The sequence below is a fragment of the Lepidochelys kempii genome, chromosome 8 (assembly GCF_965140285.1).
Source record: "Lepidochelys kempii isolate rLepKem1 chromosome 8, rLepKem1.hap1, whole genome shotgun sequence".
In the NCBI taxonomy this organism is placed as follows: Eukaryota; Metazoa; Chordata; order Testudines; family Cheloniidae; genus Lepidochelys; species Lepidochelys kempii.
The window spans coordinates 51669120-51685809 of NC_136387.1; the positions used below are offsets into that span (position 1 = coordinate 51669120).

The 16690-nt window shown below is 41.8% G+C and overlaps 1 protein-coding gene across 7 annotated transcripts in view; it reads left to right on the forward strand.

Annotated features, from left to right (window-relative positions):
- The window catches only part of RALGPS2 (Ral GEF with PH domain and SH3 binding motif 2), a 279035-nt gene that overhangs the window by 74613 nt on the left and 187732 nt on the right, over positions 1 to 16690 (forward strand). For 6 of the 7 annotated variants that reach the window (XM_073356496.1, XM_073356498.1, XM_073356499.1 and 3 more), the window contains one exon: positions 3709 to 3759. The exons of the other annotated variant lie outside the window; for it this stretch is intronic. In XM_073356496.1, coding sequence (XP_073212597.1) covers positions 3709 to 3759 — 51 coding nt within the window. The remainder of the gene's footprint in view (positions 1 to 3708; positions 3760 to 16690) is intronic. 7 annotated transcript variants of the gene reach the window in all.

The following is a 16690-nucleotide window of genomic DNA, read 5'->3' on the forward strand; positions in this document are numbered from 1 at the left end:
CTGTTATAGTCTTGGCCTTCACAACATCCTCTGGCAAAGAGTTCCACAGGTTGACTGTGCATTGTGTGAAGAAATACTTCCTTTTGTTTGTTTTAAATCTGCTGCCTATTAATTTAATTTAGTGACTCTTAGTTCTTGTGTTATGAGAAGGAGTAAATAACACTTGCTTATTTACTTTTTCCACACCAGTCATTATTTTATAGACCTCTATCATATTCCCCCTTAGTTTCTTTTTTCCAAGCTGAAAAGTCCCAATCTTATTAATCTCTCCTCATACAGAAGCCATTCATACCCCTAATCATTTTTGTTGTCCTTTTCTGGACCTTTTCCAATTCCAGTTTATTTTTTTTGAGATGGGGGAACTATATCTGCATGCAGTATTCAAGATGTGGGCATATGATGGATTTATGTAGAGGCAATACAATATTTTCTGTCTTATTATCTTATCCCTTTCTTCATGATTCCCAACATTCTGTTAGCTTGTTTGACTGCCACTGCACATTGAGTGGATGTTTTCAGAGAGCTATTCACGATGACTCCAAGGTCTCTTTCTTAAGTAGTAACACCTAATTTAGACCCCATCATTTTATATGTATAGTTGGGATTATCTTTTCCAATGTGCATTACTTTGCATTTATCAACATTGAATTTCATCTGCCATTTTGTTGCCCAGTCACCCAGTTTTGAGAGATCCTTTTGTAGCTCTTCGCAGTCTGCCTGGGACTTAACTATCTTGAGTGGTTTTGTATCATCTGCAAATTTTGCCACCTCACTGTTTACCCCTTTTTCCAGATCATTTATAAATATGTTGAATAGTACTGGTCCCAGTACAGACCTCTTGGGGACACCACTATTTACCTCTCTCCATTCTGATAACTGACCGTTTGTTTCCTATTTTTTTAACTAGTTACTGATTCATGAGAGGACTTTCCCTCTTACCCTATGACAGCTTACTTTGGTTTAAGAGCCTTTGGTGAGTGACCTTGTCAAAGGCTTTCTGAAAATCTTAAGTACACTATATCCACTGGATCCCCCTTGTGCACATGCTTGTTGATCCCCCCTCTCCTCAAAGAATTCTAGTAGATTAGTGAGGCATGATTTCCCTTTACATAAACCATGTTGACTCTTCCCCAACGAATCATGTTCCGCTACGAGTCTGACAGTTTTGTTCTTTACTATAGTTTCAACCAGTTTGCCCGATACTGGTTGTTAAGCAGTCTTTCTGCATCTGAAGTACTTACCATTGTTTTTGCTATTACTTTTTGAGTCTTGGGCTAACTGTTGTTAATTATATTTTTAAACTTCTTTTGCCAGAGTTTATGCTCGTTTGAATTATCCTCTGTAGGATTTGACTTCCACTTTTTAAAGGATGCCTGTTTGCCTCTGACTGCTTCTTTTACTTTGTTTAGCCATGGTGGCACATTTTTGGTTCTCTTACTAGGTTTTTTAATTTGGGGTATACATTTAAGTTGAGCCTCTATTATGGTGTCTTAAAAAAGTTTCCATGCAGCTTGCAGGGATTTCACTTTTCTCACTGTACCTTTTAATGTTTGTTTAACTAATTTCCTCATTTTTGTGTAGTTCCCCTTTCTGAAATTAAATGCTGCCATGTTGGGCTGCTGTGGATTTTTCTCCGCCACAGAGATCTCAAATGTAATTATATTATGGTCATTGTTACCAAGTGGTCATTGTTACTATATTCACCTCTTGGACCAGATCCTGCGCTCCACTTAGGACTAAATCAAGAATTGCCTTTCCTCTTGTGGGTATGGAATAATAACTAACTGAAATTCACAACTTTGTGTTCTATTATTCGTTGCCTCTTAAATTAACTTGTGAGGCTAGGTCTGTCTGATGTCCCTTAGTAGCTAGTTTAAAAGTGTAGTGTTAGAATTCAGCGTACAGTTTAACTTCTGCTGGCATAAAGAGACAGAAATATTCTTACTACTTGGTTGGTAGTTAAAATCTGTGAATACAATCTGTTAAGAAGGCAGCTTGGGAATGAATAATTATTTTATAGTAACTTTAAAAATGATCTTAGGTACTTTCTGGTGTTGATGCACTGATAAAGGACAGACTAAAATTGGCTGAAAAACTGTTGTCCAACTAGCTGCATAGTAGTGTATCAATAATACAGGGAAACTTGAGTTTAAAAAAAGTAGAACTGGGACTCTTGGTTTGAAAAGTCTGTAGTTGATTTATTGTTGACGTGCAAAAAAAAAAAAAAAGTATCCAAACACATGTATGTGCATGTGTGTGTGTCATCCGTAGTTTCATGTAAAAATCAGTGTAACTGGAGTTTAGTCTCACACTTATGCCCATAAAGCTCTCTTAAAAATCAAATCATAATTTTTAAAAAATGGTATTTTAAATTTTATAATAAACATGATCAGATGAACTCCCAGTGCTTACCCAAAATCAGTATTTGGAGTAAGAGCAGCTAAGCCCAGACAAGAGTGAGATGGTACTGTTTGTAAAAGGGAAGTACCTCAAAGGACTTCTTGCTTCTATAATGTTACCACTGTTGATGGCATCTGCTCTGAGATTGTCAAGTTGTCCGCAGCCTTGGAGTTCTTTTACGCTCAATTCTGTTGGATGCCAAAATAGCCATGGTTGCAAAAATGCCCACCTCCTTCTGTGGCAGGCAAGGAGATTGTGGTCAGTCCACTGGTTACAGAACTTGCAACAGAGATTCACACACTGGGGATATGCCGTGTCAGTCCCAGGATATTATAGAGAAAAGGAGGACGAGGTAATGTTTTTTTTTTTTTATTGGATCTACTTCTGTTGGTGAGAGAGACAAGCTTCTGAGCCATGCAGAGCTCTTCTTCTTGAGCACAAGAGATGGCATTTTCAAGGGAATAAGACAAAGACAATATGAAACTCACTGCCTGAAAAGAGATCAGAAATTACCATGGAATTCAATGTTGAAAACTAAATACAAAATGCATCTCTGTCAGTAGTTCTTCTCACACAGAAATACAGCTCCTTTCATCACCTTTGCTAAAAACACAAACAAAAAAGCAAACCACTGTTTGTTAATTCTAGCTGGTGGGAAGGAAGACAGTTCTTTTGTTTGTTAATTTTTGGCATATAAACCGATACTGTGATGAGGGATGCCATATAAGAACTTAGAGACAGGAAAAATGGACCTTTGTCTCCTGTGTCCTTGGGACAGGGGAACTCAGCTTTGTGATTCACATGCAACAAACATGAGAAATGACACGATTGATTAATGAGATGCAAAAATGTTTCAAAAGATATACATATAATGATAAGAGAAAGCTGTTTGGAGCATTGAGAGAAACTGAGTTTGTGAGGAATTGAAAGTGTTTTCTTGGCGATTTTTAGAAGTCTTTCTCTGTTTGACCTGATAGCTTATATGTTTTAAATCATAACTCAAATAAACAAATGCAGGATTTGGTTCATAAGAATAGCCTACTTGCTTGTAGATAGGATTTTGTTTATTTGAATAAATGTGAAATACTGACCATAGCTTTATACTTTGGATATGCAGCATGTCTTAATGGTAATAGCAAAGATGCTTGTTGGTAACAGATTCATAATATCTGATATTTCCAGCATGATTATAGTGAAACAACAAAATACAACAGACTAAAACAAGTACAGTTGGCACCTTAGAACCATGTAGGATTTTAAATGGACAGAAAATTAATTTTGAATGTAATGTATGACTTTGTATTTCAGGGTCAGATAACACTAATGGATGTCCCAGTATTTAAAGCTATTCAGCCGGAGGTGAGTAGTTCATGGGTTTTGTTTTCAATTTTAAATGAAAAGGGTCAAGATCTTGTGATGTCAACCAACAAACATAAATTCTGGAACTGGAGAATATGTCTGCTCAATTATCCTGAGTTTCCATTTCTTTGAAGCAGATGGCTTTAAAACATCATGAGGTTATCTGGATCTAATAATGGTGTGTTTGGGGAAAACTGCTGGAATTTAAACACAGTCAAGTAATGATAAAAGAAAGTGTCTGTCTGAATGTTTCTTTTGTAGTGTTTCTGAATGTTAAACATCTGTGGTTGAATATATATTATAATACTTTAAAAGTTCCAACTTTTCTTACTAGTTGAAAGACACATTTGTTATATTGGTGGTATATTGTCTTTGGACCTAAATGACAATAAATATGATCATAATACGCTTTTTGTACATTGACTGTATACTGATAGGCCCGTTTGACTTTTCAGTGTCTGTTTTAATTTTCCATATAACAAATGAGCTACATTGCCTGTCTTACTGCTAGTTCTCTGATTTACATAGAATACCCATACACCTGAATGTAAATGAAGTAGGTGATGAAAAGGAAATAGTAGATACAAGTATTAGTAGTACCCAAAAACATACATCAGCAGTTGAGTGTGTCATTCTTTTTTCTACCCAAAGCACCTAAACAGTGAGGATTATAGTATTGTTCTGCCCTGCCTGATAGAAGTGTAGAATAATGGGATGCCTTCCATATGGTGAATCTCTTTCTCTCTCCCATAAACCCACTCTGTGGTGCTGAAGGAGGTCTGCCTGGACCAACTGGGATGTGACCCAAAAAAAGGTGATGGGAAGAGACTGAGTGATGTTACCATTTCCACTACAGATGCAGCATGGGATCATCAGGAGCTTTTATGTCTAAGACTATCTGAGTAGTCAATAGAATTCTGCCACTGGCCATTCTCGTGTTAGATGTTTAGGTCTGCATTTAATGTAGCTTGGTCCATTGTTGGTACTATTTTCAGCTGTTGATGCATTGTGCCAGTGCTGTCTCACGCAGTTACTCCATCACTTAACTTGTCTTCTTTTAACTTGACCTAACTTCTGGTCCACTTTATCTAATTTGGCTTATTTTCTGATTAATGGTATGTTTCATTTCTGTCTGTGGGAACTGTGGTTGATTTACACTAGATTAATTGCAGTTACAGCTGAATGCACAGTTCCAACAGTCCTAGGTTTTGTGGGACTGTTATGCTTTGACTCACAAAATCCCCTGTCCTGGTTGAAGTGGGGGCTGAGCAGTGCTGTAACCTCACACACCAGGGGCCAAATCGCAGTGCCTGGAGCAGGGAGCCGAGCTCAGGCATCACTGGGGACAGGAGTGGTAGGAGCCATTTCTGCGGAGCAGGCTCACCCTGCAACTCCCTACCCACCCTGTGTGGCCATGACACAAGCCCCCCTTTCTCACATTGGTACCTTTTTTGCGTTTTGTCAAATCTGCAGTGAAAGTGTTTTTAAAATGAACATGAACTTGGGTCATCCGAGACTATCTGCTATAACGTGAAATATATGGCAGACTGCTGGTAAAACAGAGCAGGAGGCAACAATTCTCCCCCAAGGAGTTCAGTCACAAATGTAATTAAAGCATTTTTTTTAACGAGCATCATCAGCATGGAAGCATGTCCTCTGGAAGGGTGGCCAAAGCATGAAGGGGCATACAAATGTTTAGCATATCTGGCATATAAATACCTTGCAATTCCGGCTACAAAAATACCATGCGAATGCCTGTTCTCACTTTCAGGTGACATTGTAAATAAGAAGCGAGCAGCATTATCTCCCGTAAATGTATACAAACTTGTTTGTCTTAGCGGTTGGCTGAACAAGAAGTAAGACTGAGTGGACTTGCAGGCTCTGAAGTTTTACATTGTTTTGTTTTTGAGTGCAGTTATGTAACAAATAAAAAATCTACATTTGTAAGTTGCACTTTCATGATAAAGAGATTGCACTACAGTACATGTATGAGGTGAATTGAAAAATTCTGTTTCTTTTTATCATTTTTACAGTGCAAATATTTGTAATCAATATACACTTATTATATTATATATACACAATATACACTATATACAACACAGAATACAATATATATGAAAATGTAGAAAAACATCCAAAATATTTAATAAATTTCAGTTGGTATTCTGTTTAACAGTGCGATTAAAACTGATTAGTCGAGATAAATTTTTTAAATCACGATTAATTTTTTTTGAGTTAATTGCGTGAGTTAACTGCAATTAATCGACAGCCCTAATTTTTAAACGTATTTTAGTTTTTCTTACAGTTTGTCTACACTAACAGTTTGTGGCAAGCTAGAGAGTGAATATACCCTGCACTAGGCTGCCATGGACTGTGTAGACAAGTCCTTAGAATCATAGAATTGTAGGACTGGAAGGGACCTCAAGAGGTCATCTATAGAGCTCAGTGTCTGTCACGGAGGTTGCAGAAGTCATGGATTCCATGACTTTCCGCGACCTCCGTGTCTTTTGCAGTGTCCAGTGTGGCTGACACCAGGGCTGCCCAAGCAGCTGGCCCCAAGGACAGCCACACCAGCTGTTGCTGGAGCAATCCAGGGGACAGCCACATCCACTGCTGCTCCAGTGGCCCCAGGCAACAGTTCCCAGGCAGCCAACCAGAGCAGCCGTGGCCTCGGGCAGTGGTCCCCAGCCGCAGCAGCTGAGGTCCACAGGATTACTGCGGATGGCCGTCCGGAGCTGCTATGGCCCACCAGGCTGCCATGCCCGGCCTGGGGGCTGGGCAGAGCTGCTGCAGTCCACTGGCCCCAGGCGGTGATCCCCAGGTGGCCGGCCAGAGCAGTTGCGGTCCGTGGCCCCTGGCAGCTGGTGCTGCTGACCCCCAGCTGTGGCCCCCCCAGACATCCCCTCAGCTCTGCCCTCCCCCCAAGTTATACTAAAAATACCTGTGATTAAAAGTAATAGACAGGTCATGGGCTGTTAATTTTTGTTTATTGCCTGTGACCTGTCCAAGACTTTTACTCAGAATACCTGTGACTAAGTTTCAGAGAAACAGCCGTGTTAGTCTGTATTCGCAAAAAGAAAAGGAGTACTTGTGGCACCTTAGAGACTAACCAATTTATTTGAGCATGAGCTTTCGTGAGCTACAGCTCACTTCATCGGATGCATACCGTGGAAACTGCAGAAGACATTATATATACACACAGAGACCATGAAACAATACTTCCTCCCACCCCACTGTCCTGCTGGTAATAGTTTATCTAAAGTGATCATCAAGTTGGGCCATTTCCAGCACAAATCCAGGTTTTCTCACCCTCTGCGCCCCCCCCCCCCACAAACTCACTCTCCTGCTGGTAATAGCCCATCCAAAGTGACCACTCTCTTCACAATGTGTATGATAATCAAGGTGGGCCATTTCCTGCACAAATCCAGGTTCTCTCACCTAGTCCAGTCCCCTGTACTCAGGGCAGGACTAAGTATTCTCTAGATCATCCCTGACAGGTGTTTGTCTAACCTGCTCTTAAAAATATTCAATGATGCAGTGTTCACAGCCTCCTCAGGCAATTTATTCCAGTGCTTGACTACCCTGACAGGAATTTTTTCCTAATGTCCAACCTGAACTGTCGTTTCTGCAATTTAAGCCCATTGCTTCTTGTCCTATCCTCAGAGGTTAAGAAGAACAGCTTTTCTCCCTCCTCCTTCTAACAACCTTTTATGTACTTGAAATCTGTTATCATGTCCCTTCTCAGTCGTCTCTTCTCTTCGAAAAAATTGGGTTTGTTTTGTCTAATCTTCCCTCATAAGTCATATTTTTAGACATTTAATAATTTTTGTTGCTCTTCTCATTTAATCATTTTGTTTTTCTTAGCACAGATTAAATCTAAATTTCTGAATATTCTTTAGAAATATTTTTAATTAAGTTCTAAATGCTTGCTGTTTGTGACACCAGAATTTGATTTCTCTTACATAAGCTTAATTATCTGACAAAATCCAGAGCTGAATATCTACATTTTTATGGTAATTTTTTGTGGTGGCATCGAAATCAGTGGAGAAACTCTGGCATCGAAATCAGTGGAGAAACTCAACCAACATACTTAAACACATCTAGAGCCTTTTGCCTAGATCTATAGCATTGTAAATGTATATCTCAGAGCTAATTCTTCCTGTCGATATTCAAATATTTACCATAGTTATGTAGTCGACAGTGAAACATAAAAAGTTTTAGAAGAGGTAACTTTTGAGGGCTGGCTCATGTCAACATTTTTCTCCTAGAAGCAGATATATTCTTACAACCATTTGAGTGTGTACTTTTCTAAATTATTAAGAAAATTTTAAGCTCTTGGATAGATGTGTAGAAGGCATATCACTCTCAAGCATCTCCTCCAAGGACCTGGGTAGTGGTGGTATGGCGGGGTGTGTGTGTGTGTGTGTCTGTTTCTCCTATTAAATACTTAACTTTTTTCTTGACAATAAGTAGTCAAAGTGAAAAAACCCAAAATATCTTAACCTTCTTCCACCTTCCACCTTTAGTCCCTTCTTTTTGGGTGGAATGTATTACAGAACATTAGTTTCATCCCTCAGCTGATTCTGAGTATTCCTGTTTGTGAGATGTGGCTATCTGGTGCTTATGAACTTCAGGAACCTTATAATGAAGTATTTTTTTGTTTGGACTGCACTATAAGCCCCTCATGACATCAAACATTTGGAAAGGAGGTTATAAACAGTAGTGCAGTTCCCCAGCCACTTCAGAGTGTTTGACTTTGGCTAGCACAACACTGTGTATCACCTTCTCCCTCGGAGACAGAGGTCCTATATGTTTCAAAAGAGGAAGATAAGAAAAGCTAACTTCTATCAAGGTAACACTAGATATCTTCTGATGCCTCCTGTGCTGTCACATCATTCTTTGCTACAACTTTTCTTTGCAAAACACTGACTTGAAGAATGTGTTTTAGGCTTTAGATGCAGACACCATATCCAGATAGAAGCTAGATTTAAGCACCTTTGATAAGGTGAAACTCTTCAACAGTTGCCAGAAAAAGCCCCGAGGTTTCCTAATATCTGAATAAAATTACTCTACCATATATTGTTGAGACTCGTAATGGAGTTTCAGGTCATTTTTTTGCAACTCTCACTCCTGTGAAAACCTCCAATCTCTTTGATTCACTTTTGCAAAAAAATTCACCCCCCAACGCCAGAGGGGGTGCTCTTAATCAGACAAGCAGTACTGGTTCAGGTGCACCTTCTTTTGTGAAGAAGACTCTAGTTTCAACAGGTGGGCTCTTGAACTTCTCAGACAAGGCATACCTGTGGATTCTCAAGATCCACCTCCTTTACATTTTTCTTCTCCCCTCCCTGAAGACCACTTAAAAAAGACAAGTGTTTTTAAAAGCATGTAGCTAATTTTCTTCTATTGGAACAATAATCCCAGTCCCAGAAAAGAGAGAGGCTCTGTTTTCTACTTCAGGTTCTTTGCATCAGTAAAAAGATCTTTGTCCAGTTCTGGACATCTCTATCTTCAACCTCTCAGTGCACGTGTTCAAAAAGTTGATGATGGTCCGGGTAGCCAACTTGAGACCAGCACAGCCGCACATACTGCCACTTGAACCATCTGCTGATGAAGGTGCAGTTAAATGGCTTGACATCTCTCCACAGTCACTAAACCATCCAATTCCTGGCACATCATGGATTCAAAGTGAAGCAGCAGAACTTTTTGACCCATCTCAGGAATTCTTAAATCTGAGATCTCTGAACCAATCTAAGTCTTATGCTAGTGCTTAAGGAGAAATTCAACAAAATTCATGCCCTTCTCAATTTGCAGATAGTTGACATGATGGTAGTTTGTGGAAATGATTTTTGGGGCAGTACTCCACCTCTTTCCCCTTCAGAACTTTCTAATCAGGCACTGGTGGTAACAGACTTAGAATATATATCCTTATTGAAAATCCTAGATATTAGCCTGTCTCTTCAGTGGTAGTCTCATCTCTTTAAGGACAAACCTTGGGCAATTCAAATAACTATCATCAGGTTGGAAACTCATGTAACCTTGCATGGCACAGGGCAAGTGGCAGCCTCAGGAATCAAACTTCTGGAGGTGTGGGGAATGTAATAACCAGCTTTCTTCCAAGGGTCACCATGCAAATTGCAGATATCCATTAGGAGAGTGACAACAAAACCATTATGACTTAACTCAAGTGCCAAAATGGAATAAAAAGTAAGAGCTTAAACAGAGATCAGATTTTTTTACCTGAAACACCTGTCTCTTTTCTTCAGAGCCATATACTTCTATGGCAAGACCAGCATTCAGGTTCACTTGCAAGCTAAATGCAGGAATAAAGGATCAAGACTAGCACGCCATTGATTAGATTGCATGTAAGTGATTTCATATGTAAACACTGTTTGCAACCAAGTCCAATCAAAAGCTAATTAAATTCTGCTCTTGGCCATGGCACCCATAGGCCAGAAGAGTGGGTGCCCAATTATTCCCTATCTGAGCCTCCAGTGTCGTGCCTTTCCCCTCCTATCCAGTGTAGCCAGCAAGATCAGCTCGGGTTGGGATTCAGTAATTTGGATCACCTCTTACTGATGTAGGTACCCTTTCCGAGCCTGACTTGTATGTGTACCAATGGGTGGGAATGACTGTTCCTCATGATCTCTGTTTATAAAGATCAGTCTCTTACGACTTTTATTTGCAAGATGTCTTTGCAAGTGAGTAAAATACTGAGGACGGGTCTACACTAGAAGCGCTACATCCGCTGCAATGTAGCGTGTCTGGTGAAGATGCTCTTTGCCAACGGGAGAGTGCTCTCCTGTCGGCATAATTACTCCGCTTCCACAACTATTACGCCATCTCCTGCAGACCGAGTGCCAGTGTGGACAGTGATTAGGTCACTATAACTTGCGTCACTCAGGGTGGTGTCTTTTTCACACCCCTCAGTGATGTAAACTAGATCAACTTAAGTGATAGTGTAGACCTGCCCTGAGAAAGTTTGAATAGATGGAATTATTATATATCTGCTAATAAGTAATTTTCCTTTCCTTAAGGGGTGGAGGGAATTGAGCTAATGTATGAACATACAGCTGTTGCAGAAAATTTCACTCTTATGAAAGCAATCAATCTGGATTTTCATTGCTTGGATAACAATAGAAGGTAGAATTCCCAGAGTCAATCCTACTTTTCTTTTCTTGAATAAACACATGGCTGAGTACTTTCCTCTTTAGTGCTTTTTACTCTCTATAGTAGTGGTTGTCAAACCATGGGTCGCGACCCAGAACTGGGTAGCGGAATGGAAGGGACTGGGTTGCAGCGGCTCTGGCCAGCACCTCTGACCAGGCCATTAAAAGTGCCATCCACGGTGCTGCCTGGCTGAGGCAGGCTAGTCCCTACCTGTTCCAGCACTGTGCTGTGCCCCAGAAGTGGCCAGTAGCAGGTCTGGCTCCTAGGTCGGGGCACGGGGCTCCATGTGCTGCCCCGAGCACCGGCTCCGCACTCTGGCCAATGGGAGCTGGGGGGGGGCAGTGCCTGCGGGTGAGAACCACTTGCATGCCTCTGCCTAGGAGCCAGACCTGCTGCTGGCCGCTTCCAGGGCACAGCGTGGTCCGCAGTGCCAGGACGGGCAGGAAGCCTGCCTCTTCACCCCTGCTGCACTGCTGACCAGGAGCCACCTGAGCTAAGCCCACGCCCCAATCCCCTGCCCCAGCCCTGACCCCCCCCCCAAGCCTAGAGCCCCTTCTTGCACCCCAAACCCCTCATCCCCAGCCCCACCTCAGGGCCTGCACCCCAGCCCAGAGCTCCCTCCTATACCCTGAACCCCTCATTCCTGGCCTCACACCCCAACCCTCATTTAAACAGTTTTTGCTATCCATTCAGAAGGACATCTTGCTTAAAAACATTTTCTGTAATGGTTTCATTTCTTAATGTAGTCTGGGCTGTAGATTCTCCAGACAACTTGGTTTATTTCAACGCTGAATCAGGTTCCCTACTCCAGTGCTGGGAGATTTCCACATGACTAGCATGTATTGACATTTGACAAAAATTGTGATCCTTTTCTACAGATATTGAAGTACGCTGGTGCCTTTTAGAATGAAGATTTAGTGCTATTTGAGTTGGAATTATGTGTTTGATGCACCATAACTGGATATTTGGCCTCTGACTGCTTTGGATAGGTCTACTAATGTGAGTGGAATTGATAAAATGGGATCCTCCCTTTTTTATTTTAACTCAGTTTGTAGGTATTCAGTGAGACCAGTACTTGAACAGAACAGGACTGTTCTGGTTCCAACTTTTGATGCACAAGATACTTACTGTTTTGAGATGTCCTTTCAAACCATCACAAGCCAGTCATAGGACACAATTTTATATCCATGATTCTCAATTTTTTTCTCACTTTCCAGGTAAATAAGACATACATTACCAATTTATTGAATTTTATGAAGTTTTCTGTCATGCTGGAGATTGTAACCCCTTATAAGGGACATTTTTCATGATATTACAGCATTTGCATCAATTCATGTTTTGCATTTGGCTGTTTAAAGCTGTATATCTTTGTCCTCTTCATGTCCACCAAACTCTGATGGATATTTCCTGTTCTTGGAGAACTTTGAGGCAGATCACACCTTACAGTTGGTCTGAGGGTTAGGACCACTCCTTTTGACGCCTTCTCAAAATTCTGTCTTCATATAGCACAAATAGCAGCACACAGTCCTCCTTGGAAATATAAATGACTGTCTGACCACAGTTCCTCTGTCAAAACTCATTAAGCCACAGTTGTTAGATAAACATTATATAAATAGACTTGAATGGAATATGCTTAAATGAAAACTGCCTAATTTCAGGGGGAAAACTAGTCAATCACATCTGCCACTATTGATGAAGTAAAACATACTCTAATGGGACAGAACCGTACAAATCCTGGACTAGACATCTAAATATGCACACTGGAATTAATGTTCTAAGAAAGGTGGATAAACATGTAGATTTCCAAGTACCCATTGCAAGATAATGAACAATGAAAAATTGTTGTTCATGAAAACCACCATTTCACCCAGAAAAAAGAAAAGGAGTACTTGTAGCACCTTGGAGACTAACAAATTGATTTGAGCATGAGCTTTTGTGAGCTACAGCTCACTTCATCGGATGCATACCGTGGAAAATACAGTGGGGAGATTTATATGCCCAGAGAACATGAAACAATTTGTGTTACCATGCACACTGTAAGAAGAGTAATCAGGTAAGGTGAGCTATTACCAGCGGGGAGGACCTTTTGTAGTGATAATCAAGGTGGGCCATTTCCAGCAGTTGACAAGAACATGTGAGGACAGTAGGGGGGGAATAAACATGGGGAAATAGTTTTACTTTGTTTAATGACCCATCCACTCCCAGTCTTTATTCAAGCCTAAGTTAATTGTATCCAGTTCGCAAATTAATTCCAAATCAGCAGTCTCTCATTGGAGTCTGTTTTTGAAGTTTTTTTGGTTGAAGAATTGCCAATGAAACCTGTCATTTCACCCAGGAGTGTTTCCTGGATTTGAGTTTTTTATTGCAAGGCTTGTGAATATCTGAGGTCTAGAATTTTGACCTTTCAGGGCAGTAATAGGAACACTTCTGCCATCAAGTATCACATGCCACTATCCACAGGCTATAAATACTGTATCTCCAGAATTCAAGCCCAATCCTCTTTATCCACAGATGGCGACTGTGTTTCTAGTGTTACTACATTCTGTCTCTAGCCCTACATGTCTCTTTTCAATTCCCACATTCCAGTTATTTTCCAAAACTTTTTGCCTCTGCTCCTTTTACCTGTGTGCCGCATTGGCTTTGGTTCTTTTTTCTTGACACCTTGCAGTCTTTGCTAGATCTTTTCCAGTGTTCATTCATTGTATTTCCTGTTACCGTTTATGGCAGGGGTGGCCAACCTGAGCAGGAGCCAGAATTTACCAAAGTACATTGCCAAAGAGCCACAGTAATATGTCAGCAGTACCCCATCAGTTCCCCCGCACCGGCAGCCCTGCCGATCAATGCCTCCCTCTCCCTCCCCCACCTCCTGATCAGCTGTTTTGTGGCATGCAGGAGGCTCTGGGGGCGGGGAAGGGGAGGAGCAAGGGCACAGCAAACTCAGGGGAGGGGGTGGGAAGGGGTGGAGTGGGGTCAGGGCCTGTGGCAGAACCAGGGGTTGAGCAATGGGCACCCCCTGGCATATTGGAAAGTTGGCGCCTGGAGCCACTGGTTCGCCACCCCTGGTTTATGGTGTCGCTTTTTTGTTTGTTTTAACAGGTATGTATTCAAAAGAGGAAGGAAGGGAATTTACGCTCCTCAAGTCTTCTTCATATGACAGATACGAGGTTGACACTGCCACACGTATTATCTGTCTAGGCTCACCTATCACATAGAGGTAGGGAGGGGAGCATTGAGACTTGGTCCTGTCTACACTTGCAAGTTGCTATGCAGTAAAGCAGATTTCTGCGTAGTAACTCCTGAGGTGTACACACTGCCAAGCCACATACTGTCCAGAAACTACACAGTTGTTGTGCTCTAAAAAAACTACCCCAACGAGAGGCGTAGAGCTTTCTGTGCTTAGGCACCGTGGCGATTACAGCACTGTGATTGGCCTCCGGGAGGTGTCCCACAATGCCTGTTCTCACCTCTCTGATTATTGGTTTGAACTCTACTGCCCTGCCCTCAGTCTGGGAAGAAAGTCCCTGCTTGCAGCTTTTAAAAACAGGCCAGTGTTCTGAAAGATGTGTGCATCATGCACCTCTCCGGACCAGCCTGCATTAATGTCCATGAAATGCCCATGGTGATCCACAAGTGCCTGGAGAACCATTGAGAAATACCCCTTGCGATTAATGTACTCTGTGGCTAGGTGGTCTGGTGCCAGAATTGGAATGTGCATGCCATCTATCGCCCCTCTGCAGTTAAGGAAGCCCATTTGTGCAAAGCCATCCACAATGTCACACACACTGCTCAGAGTCACGGTCTTTCGGAGCAGGATGCGATTAATGGCCCTGCACGCTTGCATCAACATGAGTCCAATGGTCAACTTTCCCACGCCGAACTGGTTAGCAACTGATCGGTAGCAGTCTGGAGTAGCCAGCTTCCACAGTGCAATTGCCGTGCGCTTCTCCAGCGACAGGGCAGCTCTCATTCTCGTGTCCTTGTGCCATAGTGCTGGTGCAAGCTCATCACACAGTCCCATGAATGTGGCTTTCCTCATGCAAAAGTTCTGCAGCCACTGCTCGTCATCCCAGACGTGCAGGACGATGTGATCTCACCACTCAGTGCTTGTTTCCTGAGCCGAAAAGCGGTCTTTCGCTATGGTGAGCACCTCTGTGAATGCCCCAAGCAATCTCGTGTTGTAGCTACTTCATGTGGCGAGATCCACGTTGAACAACTCTTGCATTTGCAGTTTAAGGAATAACTCCACTGCCACTCGTGACGTGTTGGTCAGAGCGAGCAGCATACTGGTCAACAGTTTGGGATCCATTCCTGCAGACCGAAGAAGCAGGATGTGCAGTACACAAACAGTTGAAAGATGATGCCAAATACGGACAGAAGCACAGGGATTGCTGGAATGCGAAGCAATGCATCACGGGGCATTGGGACAGGACCCAGGATGCCCCATGATCCCCTCCACCTTCCTACAACTCTTAGCGGCAGAAGAGGAAGAAGCTATCTCTGTAGGATAGCTGCCCACAGTGCACCGCTCCGAATACAGCTGCAAGTGTGAACACACTATTGCACAGGCAGCTGTCAGAGTGAACACACAACAGCAGTTTTCCTTCTGCGCTCGCTGAGCAGTGCTATAACTGCCAGCACTGTAACTTTGCCACTGTAGACGTGCCCTTAATGATCAGATGTCATTCTGTGCCCTTAAAAAGATTTGGGTAATGCCTTTGATCCTCCTTGAGGCATTCCAAGAAGACTTCTTAAGTCAGCTACAAAGGCTGGTCTGGAATGCTTCCAAGAAGAATTTTTTTTCAAGTATAAACCTGATTCAGTCAGATTGCAAATTGCTGAGACTCCATGCTGGTACTGCCCATGCAAGTCTGAGGTACACACTTAAAAATGTGGCACCGTTTGATTCTTAATGTATGTAAAATGATGTTTTTTCATTAACCCTGACTCTTCTCCTCTCTCTCACCTTTCTTGGACTTGGAAGTCTTTCTTCTGCTCCCATTAGCTATTCCTTCAAACTGCTCCCTTGACATCATTCCCCAGCTGATCTTCTTTGTTCCTATCTTATCCTCCAGGCATGCGTCTCATCCACCACTCTACTCATTTGGCACGTCTTCTTCAGACTTCAAATATACCAGTGTCGAAAACAAACAAGCCTTGCCCTGTCTTCATCTCACCTCCCTCTGGGCCCCCTTGGCCTTCATTTTTCCATTTGGCTAGGATTCCTCTCCCATCTGTTTAGGTGCCCTCTCCAAGTCTTGAAACCTTCTCTGCCAAAGTTGTTAGACCTTTTTGAACACTAAATACAGTCTGTGTTCAAGTGAATGCAGCTTCCATGTGATATATTTTATGCATGTCAAAATATCAAGTATAGGGATGATTTAGATAGGGTGAAAAAAAATAATATAACAAGGAATAATAGGATAAATTTCAGGAAATTTTTTTTAGGCTAAATGTCAGGAGGATTTCCTTACACTGCAAAATTTTTAGGCTGTGGACAAGTTTTCAAAGGGAAATGGTAAAAGGCTCATGGATTCTGACCTTAAAAACATAGACTGAACAGAACACTAAATACACACTTAGGAAGTGAGTCTGTGTCGTCATGGGAATGTTCTAGATGACCTACAGTAATAATAATTAGAGATGGGGGGGAAAGCTATTTACAGGAGTTCTGATTTAAAATCTTTGCAATATTGCCTTTGCAATTGATTTATAATGCCATGATACTGTCTACTTTTAGTAAAGGTAATAACTTGAGTGCTTG